The sequence below is a fragment of the Coregonus lavaretus genome, assembly GCF_964263955.1.
Source record: "Coregonus lavaretus genome assembly, chromosome: 22".
Classification (NCBI taxonomy): Eukaryota; Metazoa; Chordata; class Actinopteri; order Salmoniformes; family Salmonidae; genus Coregonus; species Coregonus lavaretus.
Window position 1 is genome coordinate 31,499,462 of NC_140009.1, and position 17,891 is coordinate 31,517,352.

General features: G+C 44.4%; 1 protein-coding gene across 1 annotated transcript; it reads left to right on the forward strand.

Moving 5' to 3' along the window:
* The first annotated feature begins 1,203 nt into the window (after positions 1–1,203).
* LOC311149985 (homeodomain-interacting protein kinase 1-like) lies at positions 1,204–16,087 on the forward strand. The gene is made up of 18 exons (XM_084187208.1): positions 1,204–1,285; positions 1,763–2,532; positions 2,721–2,912; positions 3,924–4,105; positions 4,331–4,454; positions 4,640–4,759; positions 4,982–5,068; positions 5,282–5,463; positions 11,370–11,520; positions 11,649–11,853; positions 12,167–12,285; positions 12,539–12,667; positions 13,537–13,706; positions 13,944–14,081; positions 14,296–14,463; positions 14,679–14,881; positions 15,034–15,140; positions 15,282–16,087. The coding sequence occupies exons 2-18, from the start codon at positions 1,765–1,767 to the stop codon at positions 15,669–15,671; spliced, it is 3,435 nt and encodes a 1,144-aa protein (XP_084043334.1). The 5' UTR covers positions 1,204–1,285; positions 1,763–1,764; the 3' UTR covers positions 15,672–16,087.
* The last annotated feature ends 1,804 nt before the right edge of the window (positions 16,088–17,891 follow it).

The window sequence follows — 17,891 nt, forward strand, 5'->3', positions numbered from 1 at the left end:
AGAGAGATGCCTGGGGGAGGCAGTTTGAATCTCACATTATATAGCTGGCTAGGCTAACAACCTGTTTCAGCATGACAATGCCCGTGTGCACAAAGCAAGGTCCATACAGAAATGGTTTGTCGAGATCGGTGTGGAAAAACTTGAATGGCCTGCACAGAGCCCTGACCTCAACTCCATCGAACACCTTTGGGATGAATTGGAACGCCGACTGGGAGCCAGGCCTAATCGCCCAACATCCGTGCCCGACCTCACTAATGCTCTTGTGGCTGAATGGAAGCAAGTCCCCGCAGCAATGTTCCAACATCTAGTGGAAAGCCTTCCCAGAAGAGTGGAGGCTGTTATAGCAGCAAAGGGGGGACCAACTCCATATTAATGCCCATGATTTCATGTAGTGTACCTTTGCAAATCGAAATAAGAGACAAGGTCTGACCTAAGGTTTTATATGAACCCTGGCACATCCTCCCACGCTGTCACATCACCGGCATGACTTTGTTGTTATTATTATTACTCGACCTGCGAGGAGTGTGAGGGATATATGCCGCGTTCAAAACAATTAGGAACTCAGAACTGGGAACCGACTTCCGACTTTAGTGCGTTCACAATAATTGGGAATTCTGAAAAATTTGAGCTCCGACTGGGAAAATCTATTTGAACAGTCATCCAACTCAAACTCGAGAACTCGGGCCTCTTTCTAGAGCAACGACTTTCCAACCTGAAGATCACTGACCTCATGATTTGACCTCGTAATCCATAATTTCAACCATACTGACGGTCTGAAAGGTTTGAAGTAGAACCGACATGTAAATTGCTTTACGCACATACAAAAGATGGACACCTGAGGAACATCAGAGCATGTGCGCAGCGTGTAACAAAGGCGACACCTCGTGCTTTGGCAAATATTTAGAGAAAGATTTGATTTGATTTGATTTGGTCTCTAAAAAATGTTGGCTTGTATTTTGAAGGTTTCGTCATTACCATACATAGTGACGTCATCATTTGTGCTGCTGGCATAATAATACTAGTGATGGATCATGGTCTGTCCTGCTGTTTTTGGAGTCAGTTTGTCATTTTCTAGCTAGCTAGGTACCTCCAAATTATATGATGTCGTGTGATATCTCCATAGCTAATGTTATTATGATGTCGCGTCAGAGGAGAGATCTCGAGGGGAGATCTTCTGCGTGAAGCTCGCGGTAGCTGCAGCTAGCTAGCACTTCATTGGACCAAAAACAATGTGGCCTGCTATTTTGGGAAAACGATCGGAACTGCAGGACTAAACCAAACACAGGTGACAGGTTTTGCATTATGTTATTTTCCGGTTGTTGACAACCAGTTTTCACTAACAGCTAGCTAGCTATAACGTTAGCTTTCTCCTAAGCTGCCTGGCTGCTGCTTTGTTCCGCAATAACATGGCTGACGCCGCTAGCAGGACAATGATGATACGCTACAGTTTTGCAAATGTAGCTCACTTGGTATGAGTTGTCAAGCTGATTAATTTAAATTGATTTCAACTGTTTGATCTATATCAACAATGAAAGACAACTAGCGAGTTAACACCAGCTGTCACTTTATGGTGATTTCACCGTGTGGCTCAGTTGGTAGAGCATGACGCTTGCAACGCCAGAGTTGTGGGTTCGATTCCCACGGGGGACCAGTATTAAAAATGAATGCACTCACTACTGTAAGTTGCTCTGGATAAGAGCGTCTGCTAAATGACTTAAATGTAAAAATGCAATCATCTCTATTTGCCTCCCATTTTGTGTAGACATGGCTTCCGAGCTCCAGGTGTTCTCCTCTCCCTCAATCTCCTCCAGCGCCTACACTCGCTCCAAGAAACTGAAGGTAGAGAACAGTGTGTGGGATGTGAACAGCCAGGTGGGAGACAACAACAACAACAGTTACTACCAGCAGCAGGTCTCCAGCCAGGGCAATGGAAACACATCCTCCCCCTCTGCATCAAGTTTCAACCCAGCTTACAACTTCTCCAACTCCAACCGGGGATATCCATCAACGGGGGCAGGCTCCCGGGAGCTGACGGTCGTACGGGCGGCAGACAGCACCGGCAGCGTCCGAGGACCCCCTTCCTCTTCATCTTCCTCCTCCTCCACCAGTTGCCTTGTCAAAGATGCTGCATACTCCTCCCAGCCAGGCGACCTATACCAAAAGCAGTACGGTAACAGCGTGAAGAGGAAGAGTGAGGAGGTGGACAGCAGTGACAGTGTTCAGATCCTGGAGGAGCTCTCTGCCCCTGTGCTCTCCAACCGCACAGCCGCTGGTGGGGGAACCACCACAGCCCAGTCCATAGCACATTCCACCTCCACCACTAAGAGTAGTAACTCTCACAGTGAAGGGGACTACCAGCTAGTGCAGCATGAGATCCTGTGCTCTGTGACCAACAGTTATGAGGTGCTGGAGTTTCTAGGGAGAGGTACATTTGGTCAGGTGGCTAAATGCTGGAAGCGTGGCACTAATGAGATTGTGGCCATCAAGATCTTGAAGAATCATCCCTCATATGTCCGGCAAGGTCAAATTGAGGTTAGTGTTGTATCACTAAGCAAAAGTGACTTTCTTGTAAGCTTGAACCAAATCAATAAGGATATCTGGTCAGAGCTTCAATTGAATTTGTCAATTGTAACAATACCATGCATACTTACATTTTGTAAAAGTTTGGGGAGGAGAAATAATAATAATGTAACATCTATCTGCCCTTCTCCACTCTCCAGGTGAGTATCCTGAGCAGACTGAGCACTGAGAATGCTGACGAGTTCAACTTTGTGCGTTCCTACGAGTGTTTCCAACACAAGAACCACACCTGCCTGGTGTTTGAGATGCTGGAGCAGAACCTCTATGACTTCCTGAAACACAGCAAGTTCAGTCCGCTGCTACTCAAGTCCATCCGGCCTGTGCTGCAGCAGGTATGATACAGTACAACATATGCTTTATTATCCATATGGGGAAAATAGTCTTGAACACTTTTTCAGTACTGCTGACTGTATGCAAAATAACACAATACATTTTGCATTACCCACTAGACACATACACTGATACACAATACATATATTGCACGTTACCCATATCATACACATATCGTACAGCCACATACATAATATATAGACTCTCCTATCTAATTATTTGGACAGTGAAGCTACAACTTTTAATTTGGCTCTATACTCCAGTACAGAATGTCACTCATTTATTTTGAGGATATTTTCATATCTGTTTTACTGTCTAAAAATGAATGCACTTTATGTATCTAATCCCCCCATTTGAAGGTGTCATAAGTATTTGGACAAGTTCACTTATAGTGTATTATATTTAGTCAGAAGTTTAGTATATGGTCCCATATTCCTAGCACGAAATGACTACATCAAGCTTGTGACTCTACAAACTTGTTGTATGCATTTGCAATTCATCCATAATCATGGTAGCATCCACATTAATGTAGAAGTGTTCAGAAATACATTGTATTGTTATTTACAATATGTGACTCTGAAATGACACTGCATTATTTACTTTTCATTTCTATTGGGCACAACATAATCTGAAACACAACCAAAACAAACAGCAAAAGCATCCACAAGTTTGTAGGCACAAGCTTGATGTAGTCATTGCAAGATAGGAATATGGGACCAAATACTAAACTTTTGACTAAATGTAATACACTATAAGTGAATTTGTCCAAATACGTATGACACCTTCAAATGGGGGTACTAGATATATAAAGTGCATTCAATTCTAAACGGTTAAACAGATATGTATGAAAATACGCTCAAATAAAAGGTGACATTCTGTACTGTGCCTCATATAAAACATTTGATCTCAAATCCAAGATGCTGGAGTATAGAGCCAAATTAAAAGTTTTAGCTTCACTGTCCAAATAAATACGTAGGGGAGTGTATATTTTACACTGCCTCGTGTGTCATCAGGTGGCCACGGCCCTGATGAAGCTGAAGAGCCTAGGTCTGATCCATGCTGACCTGAAGCCAGAGAACATCATGCTGGTAGATCCTCTCAGACAGCCCTACAGGGTCAAGGTCATCGACTTCGGCTCTGCCAGCCACGTCTCCAAGGCAGTGTGTTCCACCTACCTGCAGTCCCGCTACTACCGGTGAGTGTCTGACTGTCTCATGGTGAGGTACAAGCATCGAAATATCATTACTGGAACAAGCAAAGCCCCTCAGACCACTGCAATTTACTTAAATGGGGGATGCTAGTTTTAGCAATTATATTTCTATGGGCACAATCTGGACAAGTCCCAGTAGCCATGGAGGATGTATTGCAGGCTCAGTGTGCTACTATGGACATGTCCAATGGTTTGTGTGTGTTATTACAGGGCGCCAGAGATCATCCTGGGCCTTCCCTTCTGTGAAGCGATCGACATGTGGTCTCTGGGCTGTGTCATTGCTGAACTGTTCTTGGGTTGGCCTCTTTATCCTGGTGCCTCAGAGTATGGTCAGGTCAGCAGCAACTCTTCTACCTTCAGTGAGACAATACACTGTCATCCATCATTGACATGTATTTGTTTCTTTCATTTTGTAGTAATACAGTATTATATTTTATCTAGCATTTTATACAGTATTGTCTTTAATACAATGTGTGTTTGTGCCCTGTCTCTGATTTGCGTTTCCCTTGGCTGCATCAGATCCGGTACATTTCCCAGACCCAGGGCCTGCCTGCTGAGTACCTCCTGAGTGCAGGCACAAAGACCAGCCGCTTCTTCAACAGAGGCCCTGACTCCAGCTACCCCCTCTGGAGGCTCAAGGTACAGTATGTGGCAACAGAACATCTCCGGGTTTTTGATATGTGCATATTTTATTCATGAGTGTAGCTAGGCCTATATTATACAGTATTTTTGGTAGCATGTTATTACTAGTTGTAACTAGTTTCCACTTTATTACCATATTATTACCCCCTTATTCTGTGCAGTAATGTAAAGTGCTACTGTACGTAATAGTTTTCTGCTGTATTTTGTTTTTGTCTGTAGACACCTTCAGAGCATGAGGCAGAGCTGGGGATAAAGTCAAAGGAGGCGAGGAAATACATTTTCAACTGTTTGGATGATATGATGCAGGTGAGGGTGAACAGGTTACCATTCATTCTATTAAATCCCTCACTCCTGTCATTGATATCTTAATGTTTTTGTATTATTCTTATAAATTGGTTTGTTTCATATCATAAATGTATTTGATTTCTTCAGAGGAGACTTAATATTTAAATGTTTACATTTTAGTCATTTAGCAGACAATCTTAGCCAGAGAAACCAACTTTCTGTTTGCTGTTGCAGGTGAACATGACTAGTCTGGTGGGGACTGACGTCCTGGCAGAGAAGGCTGACCGGAGAGAGTTTATTGATCTGCTAAAGAAGATGCTGACGCTGGACGCAGACAAACGCATCACCCCCATGAAGACCCTCAACCACCCCTTCGTCACCATGACACACCTGCTGCACTTCCCTCACAGCTCACAGTAAGTAGAGGATAGTCAGGACTATTGTATTGTGGCATTTATTTCAAATGCAATTTATAGGATGAGTACAAATGGGTTCGTTTCCCACGGGGGGCCAGTATGAAAATGTATGCACTCACTAACTGTAAGTCGCTCAGGATAAGAGTGTCTGCTAAATGACTAAAATGTAAATGTAACCTTGTAAGCTACCTAGGTATAACTAACTAGCTAGCATATTATTGACCTAAAAGGTTAGCTGTGTTAGCCCAGTCGCTATCTTATCCAGGGTCAGTGATACATACTTAGAGCAACCATGTGCTGTCTATCTATGGGAACTGCAATAATTTTGATAAACATTGCTAGAATGAATGAAATAAAATGAACCTCATAAAATGTTACCTGAAATGCTAATCTCCTGTAGTCTAATTGTCATCTCCTTATTTTCATCCTGTACCTAAATTACAAGGGTTGGATATGCGCAAAATTGTATATGTTAGCACTTAAAAGGCATGTACAAAATATCAAGTTTCAGGAGAAGACCCAGATGTTTGACAGTGTCGAAGCAACAAAAATGTACACTGCTCAAAAAAGGGAACACTAAAATAACACATCCTAGATCTGAATGAATGAAATAATCTTATTAAATACTTTTTTCTTTACATAGTTGAATGTGCTGACAACAAAATCACACAAAAATTATCAATGGAAATCAAATTTATCAACCCATGGAGGTCTGGATTTGTCGTCACCCTCAAAATTAAAGTGGAAAACCACACTACAGGCTGATCCAACTTTGATGTAATGTCCTTAAAACAAGTCAATGAGGCTCAGTAGTGTGTGTGGCCTCCACGTGCCTGTATGACCTCCCTACAACGACTGGGCATGCTCCTGATGAGGTGGCGGATGGTCTCCTGAGGGATCTCCTCCCAGACCTGGACTAAAGCATCCGCCAACTCCTGGACAGTCTGTGGTGCAACGTGGCGTTGGTGGATGGAGCGAGACATGATGTCCCAGATGTGCTCAATTAGATTCAGGTCTGGGGAACGGGCGGTCCATAGCATCAATGCCTTCCTCTTGCAGGAACTGCTGACACACTCCAGCCACATGAGGTCAAGCATTGTCTTGCATTAGGAGGAACCCAGGGCCAACCGCACCAGCATATGGTCTCACAAGGGGTCTGAGGATCTCATATCGATACCTAATTGCAATCATGCTACCTCTGGCGAGCACATTGAGGGCTGTGCGTCCCCCCAAAGAAATGCCACCCCACACCATGACTGACCCACCGCCAAACCGGTCATGCTGGAGGATGTTGCAGGCAGCAGAACGTTCTCCACGGCGTCTCCAGACTCTGTCACGTCTGTCACGTGCTGTGTGAACCTGCTTTCATCTGTGAAGAGCACAGGGCGCCAGTGGCGAATTTGCCAATCTTGGTGTTCTCTGGCAAATGCCAAACATCCTGCACGGTGTTGGGCTATAAGCACAACCCCCACCTGTGGACGTCGGGCCCTCATACCACCCTCATGGAGTCTGTTTCTGACCGTTTGAGCAGACACATGCACATTTGTGGCCTGCTGGAGGTCATTTTGCAGGGCTCTGAAAGTGCTCCTCCTTGCACAAAGGCGGAGGTAGCAGTCCTGCTGCTGGGTTGTTGCCCTCCTACAGCCTCCTCCACGTCTCCTGATGTACTGGCCTGTCTCCTGGAGGCGCCTCCATGCTCTGGACACTACGCTGACAGACACAGCAAACCTTCTTGCCACAGCTCGCATTGATGTGCCATCCTGGATGAGCTGCACTACCTGAGCCACTTGTGTGGGTTGTAGACTCCGTCTCATGCTACCACTAGAGTGAAAGCACCGCCAGCATTCAAAAGTGACCAAAACATCAGCCAGGAAGCATAGGAACTGAGAAGTGGTCTGTGGTCACCACCTGCAGAACCATTTCTTTATTGGGGGTGTCTTGCTAATTGCCTATAATTTCCACCTGTTGTCTATTCCATTTGCACAACAGTATGTGAAATGTATTGTCAATCAGTGTTGCTTCCTAAGTGGACAGTTTGATTTCACAGAAGTGTGATTGACTTGGTGTTACATTGTGTTGTTTAAGTGTTCCCTTTATTTTTTTGAGCAGTGTATTACAAAAACAGAGGGCAGGCAAACGACAGGTCAAGGGCAGGCAGAGGTCAGTAATCCATATCAGAGTCCAAAAGTATAGAACGGCAGGCAGTCTTAGGGTCAGGGCAGGCAGAGGTTAATAATCCAGGGTGGTGTGACAAGGTACAGAACGGCAGGCTCAGGGTCAGGGCAGGCAGAATGGTCAAAACCGGGAAAACTAGAAAACAGGAACTGGAGAAAGACAGGAGCAAGGGGAAAAACGCTGGTAGACAAACAGAGAACACAGGTATAAATACACTGGGGATATTGGGGAAGATGGGCGACACCTGGAGTGGGTGGAGACAATCACAAAGACAGGTGAAACAGATCAGGGTGTGACACAAAATCTGGTATATGCTTTGCGTCATATACATTGTCAACTGGTATCATTTTCAGTTGAGAACATACACTGAGTGTATAAAACATTAAGAACACCTTCCTAATATTGAGTTGTACCCCCTCGCCCTTTTGCCCTCAGAACAGCCTCAATTCGTCGGGGCATGGACAAATACGAGGTGTCAAAAGCGTTCCACAGGGATGCTGGCCCATGTTGACTCCAATGCTTCCCACAGTTGTGTCAAGTTGGCTGGATGTCCTTTGGGTGGTGGGCTATTCTTGATACACACGGGAAACTGTTGAGCGTGTAAAACCCAACAGCGTTGCAGTTCTTGAAGCAAACCGTTGTGCCTGACACCTACTACCATACCCTGTTCAAAGGCACTTCAATCTTTTGTCTTGTCCATACACCCTCTGAATGGCACACATAAACAATCCATGTCTCAATCGTCTCAAGGCTTAAAAATCCTTCTTTAACCCGTCCCCTCCCCTTTATCTTCACTGATTTGAAGTGGATTTAACAAGTGACATCAATAAGGGATCATAGCTTTCACCTGCTCAGCCTATGCTATGGAAAGAGAAGGTGTCCTTAATGTTTTGTATACTCAGTGTATAGCTCAACATGTAAACAATATGTGAGTTTAGCTATTCTCTGCTTTAGATGACATACAGTGGGGAGAACAAGTATTTGATACACTGCCGATTTTGCAGGTTTTCCTACTTACAAAGCATGTAGAGGTCTGTAATTTTTATCATAGGTACACTTCAACTGTGAGAGACGGAATCTAAAACAAAAATCCAGAAAATTACATTGTATGATTTTTAAGTAATTAATTTGCATTTTATTGCATGACATAAGTATTTGATCACCTACCAACCAGTAAGAATTCCGTCTCTCACAGACCTGTTAGTTTTTCTTTAAGAAGCCCTCCTGTTCTCCACTCATTACCTGTATTAACTGCACCTGTTTGAACTCGTTACCTGTATAAAAGACACCTGTCCACACACTCAATCAAACAGACTCCAACCTCTCCACAATGGCCAAGACCAGAGAGCTGTGTAAGGACATCAGGGATAAAAATTGTAGACCTGCACAAGGCTGGGATGGGCTACAGGACAATAGGCAAACAGCTTGGTGAGAAGGCAACAACTGTTGGCGCAATTATTAGAAAATGGAAGAAGTTCAAGATGACGGTCAATCACCCTCGGTCTGGGGCTCCATGCAAAATCTCACCTCGTGGGGCATCAATGATCATGAGGAAGGTGAGGGATCAGCCCAGAACTACACGGCAGGACCTGGTCAATGACCTGAAGAGAGCTGGGACCACAGTCTCAAAGAAAACCATTAGTAACACACTACGCCGTCATGGATTAAAATCCTGCAGCGCACGCAAGGTCCCCCTGCTCAAGCCAGCGCATGTCCAGGCCCGTCTGAAGTTTGCCAATGACCATCTGGATGATCCAGAGAAGGAATGGGAAAAGGTCATGTGGTCTGATGAGACAAAAATAGAGCTTTTTGGTCTAAACTCCACTCGCCGTGTTTGGAGGAAGAAGAAGGATGAGTACAACCCCAAGAACACCATCCCAACAGTGAAGCATGGAGGTGGAAACATAATTATTTGGGGATGCTTTTCTGCAAAGGGGACAGGACGACTGCACCGTATTGAGGGGAGGATGGATGGGGCCATGTATCGCGAGATCTTGGCCAACAACCTCCTTCCCTCAGTAAGAGCATTGAAGATGGGTCGTGGCTGGGTCTTCCAGCATGACAACGACCCGAAACACACAGCCAGGGCAACTAAGGAGTGGCTCCGTAAGAAGCATCTCAAGGTCCTGGAGTGGCCTAGCCAGTCTCCAGACCTGATCCCAATAGAAAATCTTTGGAGGGAGCTGAAAGTCCGTATTGCCCAGCGACAGCCCCGAAACCTGAAGGATCTGGAGAAGGTCTGTATGGAGGAGTGGGCCAAAATCCCTGCTGCAGTGTGTGCAAACCTGGTCAAGACCTACAGGAAACGTATGATCTCTGTAATTGCAAACAAAGGTTGCTGTACCAAATATTAAGTTATGCTTTTCTGATGTATCAAATACCTATGTCATGCAATAAAATGCAAATTAATTACATAAAAATCATACAATGTGATTTTTTGGATTTTTGTTTTAGATTCCGTCTCTCACAGTTGAGGTGTACCTATGATAAATATTACAGACCTCTACATGCTTTGTAAGTAGGAAAACCTGCAAAATCGGCAGTGTATCAAATACTTGTTCTCCCCACCTGTATGCTGAGCACTTGTTGGCTGCTTTTCCTTCACTCTGCGGTCCGACTCATCCCAAACCATCTCAATTGGGTTGAAGTCGGGGGATTGTGGAGGCCAGGTCATCTAATGCAGCACTCCATCACTCTCCTTCTTGGTAAAATAGCCCTTACACAGCCTGGAGGTGTGTTGTGTCATGTCCTGTTGAAAAACGAATGATAGTCCCACTAAGCCCAAACCAGATGGGATGGCATATCACTGCAGAATGCTGTGGTAGCCATGCTGGTTAAGTGTGCCTTGAATAAATCACAGACAGTGTCACCAGCAAAGCACCCCCACACCATCACACCTCCTCCTCCATGCTTTACAGTGGGAAATACTTATGCAGAGATCGTCCGTTCACCTACTCTGCGTCTCACAAAGACACGGCGGTTGGAACCAGAAATCTCACATTTGGACTCATCAGACCAAAGGGACACATTTCCACCGGTCTAATGTCCATTGCTCATGTTTCTTGGTCCAAGCAACTCTCTTCTTCTTATTGGTGTCCTTTAGTAGTGGTTTCTTTGCAGCAATTTGACCATGAAGGCATGATTCACACGGTCTCCTCTGAACAGTTGATGTTGAGATGTGTCTGTTACTTGAACACTGAAGCATTTATTTGGGCTGCAATTTCTGAGGCTGGTAACTCTAATGAACATATCCTCTGCAGCAGAGGTAACTCTGGGTCTTCCATTCCTGTGGTGGTCCTCATGAGAGCCAGTTTCATCATAGCGCTTGATGGTTTTTGCGACTGCACTTGAAGAAACTTTCAAAGTTCTTGTCATTTTCCGTATTGACTGATCTTGATGTCTTAAAGTAATAATTCTATTCAATCGTTTCTATTTGCTTATTTGAGCTGTTCTTGCCATAATATGGACTTGGATTTCAGCTAATGGACTTGGATTTCAGCTAATAGAAATGTGGGTACATTTGTGGACAACATTCTAACTTACTCAACCTTTAAATTAAGTTCTATTTGATTTAATATAACATTTTTTGGCATAGAGCCCTTACACACAATAGCCCAGGATTACGACAGCGTTGCAAATATCCTTGTTTTTCTCTTTTATTATTTTTTTAGGCCTCTCCTCTGTTTACCTTGCTCATTTAGAGTGCCTTGATAATTCTTCTTCTTTTTCAGTGTGAAGTCATGCTTCCAGAACATGGACATATGCAAGCGCAGGGTCAGCGCTTTCGAGAGTGGAAAGAATCTGTTTTCTAGCAACAACACCCCCAGTGCAGCTACAAACCTCACTGTTACATTTAGCAGCCAGCTCAACCAGCACAACCAGGTGAGAAGCTAATACCTTGTATTGTCAGACTTTCTCAGGATGTCCTTTCAGCGCGTAAATAAAGTGTGACATTTCACAACACATAGTGATGAATGGTTGGTTATGTCATGTTATCCCCACCATGTCAGATGGCGTCCACCGGTGGCCAGTCACTGTCAGTGAGCAGCAACGTCCCTCTGCTGAACTACCAGCCGGGCCTGTACCAGCAGGCTACTATCAACATCCCAGGTCTCCCCCAGCAGAGTGTCCCTCTGCAGACCAGACCCACCCAGCTGTGTGGCCAGGCTGAGCCCTTCCAGCAGACTCTCATCGTCTGCCCACCCACCATCCAGGGTGAGCCGAGCAGAGAAGGAACTGTATGGAGCAGGGTTACAGTGTTATAACAATAGTTTGTTTGCCTCTCTTGCTGCACTTGTATGAAGACCAAATTAATGTCGCAGCTAAGTAAATCTGTTGTAATGTGGGAGATAACTTTCAGTAATTCATGTTGCTGTAGCCTTATGTGATGTATTAACACAGGATGATCTGAACTTCATAATGTTGATGTTGCCCAATTGTCCTAAGTTAGCTGTAATGTCTGTAATCTGCTTCTGCAAAGCTGTATATTCATTACATTAACTAATCTACCTCCTTCATTTCTTCGTAGGCCTCCAGACGTCCAGTAAACACTCTGGGTTCCCAGTGAGGATGGATAACTCTGTTCCCATGGTGCCCCAGAACCAGTCCACTCAGCCTCTACATCTCCAGCCTGGAATGCTCACACAGGTACAGTAAGACTGAGTGCTGCATGACCACCAACCCACAACCTGACACCATGTTTGGAATCCAATGAATAACTTGGGTGTATCTCACCAGAATAAAGACAGGATTCTTCACAACGTGTTAAACCTGTTTAACGTCCTCTCCTTTCTTTGGGAATCAATCTCAGACTTTGGTGAAAGGATGTGGCGATCAGGTCTGTCCCCCCTGGCTAGTTATCTAACCCCTACACCCCTCCCTCAAACCTCCTCCCCACCAGGCCTCCTGCAATCCATTGATGGTAGCCACTCTGCACGCCCCTGTGGCAGGAATGGCCCCTCTGTATTCGCTGCCCCTGGGCTGTGGGGCTGGAAGGCCTAGCCTGCTGGATCAGAGCCCCACCATGCTGGTAAAGCACCAACACCACTCCTGCTACCCCCTGTTGCCCCTGTCTCCCCTGTACCCCTTTCTCCCCCTGACACATTTCAGGGGTGTGCAGAGCATGGGACGCATGTGCTGCTGCTTACTATAGTCTGCGCTTTTGCTTGCAGCGTCTCATCTCTCCCTTTCTCTTCCCCTTCCATTATGATACAGGGACAGCTGAAGTTTCCGGAAGTCTTGCTGTAAATTTGCCCTTCATCACTGCAACCTTGGGAACCTGCTGTTGATTCAAAGTATTAATGCCGTTGCTTTGTCTTGGAATTGTGCAGCAGGCACGAGAAATGCCAGCTTCGATGCTGCCCCTTGATTATCTGTCATGTTTCTCTTAACATATTCCTCTGAGTTCCAGGTCTTAAACCAGTGTTTGAATGGACCTTCTCAGTTCTACAGGACTACCTTCCAGGGCATGTCTGCTTGGCTTGAGAGCATGAACCGTTTTCTTTTCCTGCCAGTTGGAGTTCCCGTTTTAATGGTGTTTTGATTTCAATCCTATTTCCCTCCTCAGCAGTAACTATTGTTCAGGTTATGCTTTGGAAGTCCGGGGAACAGAGACCAGTCATTGGATGTTTTTTTTTTCTTCTTCTTCATTGTATCTTTCTCTTCTGAATTTGAGCTTGACTCAGTGGGGGCATGCTGGATGCCTATATCTTTTCATGTGTGACAGTAGGAGACACCGAATCATGTCTGTCTACAAACTGCATGTGCTCGTCATGCACCTGCATTCTGTGGTGGTCTGACTGTCATACTCACATTTAGCACAGCGTTTTTCTATTTCCCTTAAAACAGACTGTTCAACAGTGTCTGTTTTTGTTTTTGTCTGTGCATGTGTGTGTACAGCAGGGCTGGCCAGCAGGGACCCAGCAGATCCTCATCCCCTCCACATGGCAGCAGATGCCAGGCATGGCCCTTCACAACCCCAGCCAGAACCAGACACTGGTCCCTGACTCTCCCATGGGAGCCCCCCTCTCTGGGGGAGACCGCTCAGGACAACAGGCCTCACATCGGAGGTGAGTCCTGCAGTGCTGTCCCTCTGGGCTCAGTCACTAAGGCCATATCACTGACCAAACAGCAGAAAGTTAGAGGAATCAGAGGAAGCCCATTTTATATTTATGCTATTTTCTTGTATCTAGGTTACAGTATGTGGAGACATTAGTTGGTTCAAATAATAACTGCCCACTTATGCCATTGTGTTGTACTGATTCCAATATGCTAGGAAAGCTAATTACAACTTGTTGTGATGCCAGGGGTCGTCATGGCAGCCATTACGATGGCATCACGCAGCAGGACCTTGCACTGGGGCGTCAAGCACCCACGGCCCCCTCCCAAGCAAGATCCCAGCAGGGGAAAAGGTCTAAGGCTCGACATACCGACAGTAGGGCCAGGTAACTTTCAAACCAATGGCCATGTCCCAAAATACACACTTTATTCATTCATACACTTGTATACTGTATGGTTCCCTTCCTCACCATGTATGTGATTTATTTGAATCAGTGAGAGCTTTATGATTGACCACTTTCAAATCAAAGCAAACTTTTTTTAAAAGTACATTGAAACTCAGTATGCTTTACATTAAAAAGGAGTGTTGCCCCTTTGCAGGCCTGTGTTGTCGCTGGAGCCAGCTGCCTCTGTGGTCTACAATACCCCTCTGCCTGCCTTCAGTAGTGATCCAATCGTCATCTCCGATACTCCCAGCCCTGCTGCCAGCATTATCACCATCCACAGTGACACAGAGGACGAGGATGACAGGAAGTTCCCTGCTGCCAGGTGAGGTCACATCCTGTGTATTCTCATGAAAGCACCTAATGTGTGAATTCATGAGAGAGACTGCTGTTTTATTGAGTAGCTGAAACCAGCACTGTGGATGACCCTGGCTTTCAACCCCTTGTCTTGTGTCTCTCAAGGGGTTGGGTTGAACGCAAAATATGAATATCTGTGTTCTGAAATGAAAATGTGAGTGTTCTTTCTCTTTTCCGTCACAGCTCTGGTGCTAACCAGCGGGCCAATGTGATCAGCTGTGTGACGGTCCACGACTCGCATGACTCTGACTCGTCCATCAGCAGTCCCCTGAGCCCCAAGCACCTTGCCACCAACTCCTCCTCGTCCCAGACCACCTCCAAGTCCCTGGCCATCATCCTGCCCTCAGTGAAGAGTCAGCCTGGGGAGAGCGGGGCCCGCAAATCAGGTTAGCACACACCTCCAGGCTAGTGTTTCCCCTACCATTGTAAAGGTGGGGCGGCCTCTAGCTTTGTTGTTTTGGGAACTTTTGTGCATCACCTGCAACTTCTCACACTAAACTATTCTCTCAGCACTAAGTATGTGGTATTTGTTTCTCAGATCAACATGCTAATGTCTCTGGTAAGTCCAAGAAGGGGACAGCTCAGCAGTCCAGCAGGGCAGGAGGGGCCACAACTAGCAGATCTCAACCTCTCAACCTGAGTCAGGTATAAAGCAATATGGTTGACCTCAGTTGTCATGTCTTATTGTTTTTGTTTATCCTCTTTTTATTTCAAGTTTAGTCTCGGAGGCAGAAAGTATCTAAATGCGAGTAGCATAATACAATGTGCCATTATATTCCTCCCCAGGTACAGCAATCTGTGATGTCATCGTCACAAGACAGAACAGGAGGCAACAGCAGCTCCTTGCGTCGTCAGCCCACCTACCCTCCTCCAGTCTCCTCCCACTCCTACCGCCTGCAAGAAGCTGCCTCCATCTTCACCTCTACCCCTAACTTGTACGCCTATCCTGCCTCTGCCGCCCTGGCCTCTGTCTCCCAGGCCGTGGACCAGCTCCAAGCCGGGGGCTCTTCTCGACACACCCGGCCCAGCGGGCCCTACTCCTCCCTGGGGCTCCTTCATGCCCAGGGACAGTACCACCACCAGCAGCTGGCGGCCCAGCCTTACCCCGTCCCCCGGTCCAGCGCAGCAGCCTACCAGCTCAGCCAGAGGAAGCTCAGTCAGTACCCCTACCTGTGAGGAATAGAGGCTGCCATAGAAATAGAATCCCATAGAAAAATCATATAATAGAATCCCATAGATTATATTTCTGTGGAAAGAACAGCTATCTAGCCCAGCGGAAGACCAAATGGAGACCAAGATCATAAAGGTGCACCTCTGCACAAGTTTAGCACAGGAACTATTATACTTAAATACCACTGATATTTTTAAATGTGCAATTTAGTAAGGCCTCGTTTTGAATTATTTTAACAGCTTTGTTCGCAATGTCCTGATTTCAGAGACTGCTTTAAAGTGGTAAATATTTGTTTAAATGAAACACACTTATGTGCAGAAAAGTCCTTAAACATTTCTCCTATGTAAAGCCAGTATTTAGTTTTTTAAATATCTTTGTTTTTAAAATATGAAGCTTATAAAAGCACTAACCATGTGTCCTTCATGTTGTTATCATGGCATTTTATTTCCATGTACTGCAGCTAATCAAATTGTACTAGAATTATAAGACAGTTCCTTTTATTTATTTGCTTTTATCATTATTTTGAATGTGTCTGCATATTGCAAATAACTCTGAACAGAGTTTCTCTGTTTGTGTTTTACGTGTCTGTTTAAAAGAATACAGATAAAATAATGAGTTTGTCGACTAAATGTGTCACCTTATCTGAAACACTCCCCTACACATGTACACTCCTCTACGTATTTATTTAGACAGAGAAGCTAAAACTTTTACTTTGGCTCTATACTCCAGCATTTTGGATTTGAGATCAAATGTTTTATATGAGGCGACAGTACAGAATGTCACCAGGGTATTTTCATACATATGTTTTACTGTTTAGAAATGAATGCACTTTATGTATCTAGTCCTCCCCCCATTTGAAGATATCATAAGTGTATTACATTTAGTCAAGTTTAGTATTTGGTCCCATATTCCTGGCATGCAATGACTACATCAACCTTGAATGCATTTGCAGTTTGTTTTGGTTATGTTGTGCCACCAATAGAAATGAATGGTAAATAATGTATTGTGCCTTTTTTGTCACTTTTATTGTAAATAGAAAGTTTCTGAACAATTCTACATTAATATAGTTGCTACCGTGATTAAGGATAAGCATTAATTAATTGTGAATAATGATGAGTGAAGTTTAGAGGCATAAAATCATACTGTTATTGGTAATTGTGAGAGGTTAGCATGTTTTGGGGTCATTATTTTTGTCCAAATACTTATGACGCCTTCAAATGGGAGGACTAGACATATAAAGTGCTCTCATTTCTAAATGGAAAAACAGATGTATGAAAATACTCAAATAAAGTAACATTCTGTAACTGTCGCCTGATATGTAAAATTGTATCTCAAATCCAAAATGCTAGAGAATAGAGCCATATTAAAAGTGTCAGCTTCACTGTCCAAATAAATACGTAGAGGAGTGTATTTTCTCCAGCATGTCACCGAAGCGCTTGTCAAAGGCCCTTGACTTTAACCAGACTCTGCTCAGATTCCACACACCAATCACATATTCATATCATCACCACTTTAGGCCTATTGGTAGGCTCCTCTAACCTGGTTAAGCTTACTCTTGGACTTAAAAGTGACTTAAAAGTATGTTCAATGGAGAATCTCCACATGCCTCTTAGTCCAGGAATATGTTTACCGTAATCTGGGTCCGGGAAACCGGCCCTATGTATTTAAGTAATTCTTAAGGATGCATGTGTCTGATGTGGAGTAGCATTTAAGAGGGTGTTTAGTAGGCTGCCTAGGCCTAATAAAAAGTAAATAGTGTTGCTGACGGTTGGGATCTTGTCATGTGGAGTGATGGTGTATGTGAATTTGTTAAATGGGTAAAGTACAAATCCAATTGGTTATCTCACACTAAGTAACCCCAGTCCATTAGACTGCATTGCAAATGGTGATATTCACAGTCAATCTTGAAGTCATTTGGTGAATTGTGTTGAATCTGATGGTGATTCATGACTATATGAATAGCTGTTGGGAATAAGAGTGAATGGTTTTGGTGACATGGTCGTTAATACAATCTTACTATTATAATGTGAAGTGCTACATAGAACACACTTTAATCAATAAAATGTTTTTTAAAAGATGTATATTGTGGACTGTATTATTGCCAACTGGACAATCCCAAATTCCCCCCAAAATACACTATCCATGTAGTCTCAAAATATATTTTTATTTTGATCTGATCAGTGCAAAATACTTTTTGTTGATAAGCAAAGGGCAATGAAAATATA

What these genes read in the sequence shown, in the direction of transcription:
- LOC311149985 (XM_084187208.1), top strand. Translation starts at nt 1,765, where the DNA reads ATGGCTTCCGAGCTCCAGGTGTTCTCCTCTCCCTCAATCTCCTCCAGC. An exon ending in CTGCAGTCCCGCTACTACCG is followed by an intron (nt 4,106 to 4,330) that starts GTGAGTGTCTGA and finishes GTGTTATTACAG; the next exon opens with GGCGCCAGAGATCATCCTGG. An exon ending in CATACCGACAGTAGGGCCAG is followed by an intron (nt 14,082 to 14,295) that starts GTAACTTTCAAA and finishes GCCCCTTTGCAG; the next exon opens with GCCTGTGTTGTCGCTGGAGC.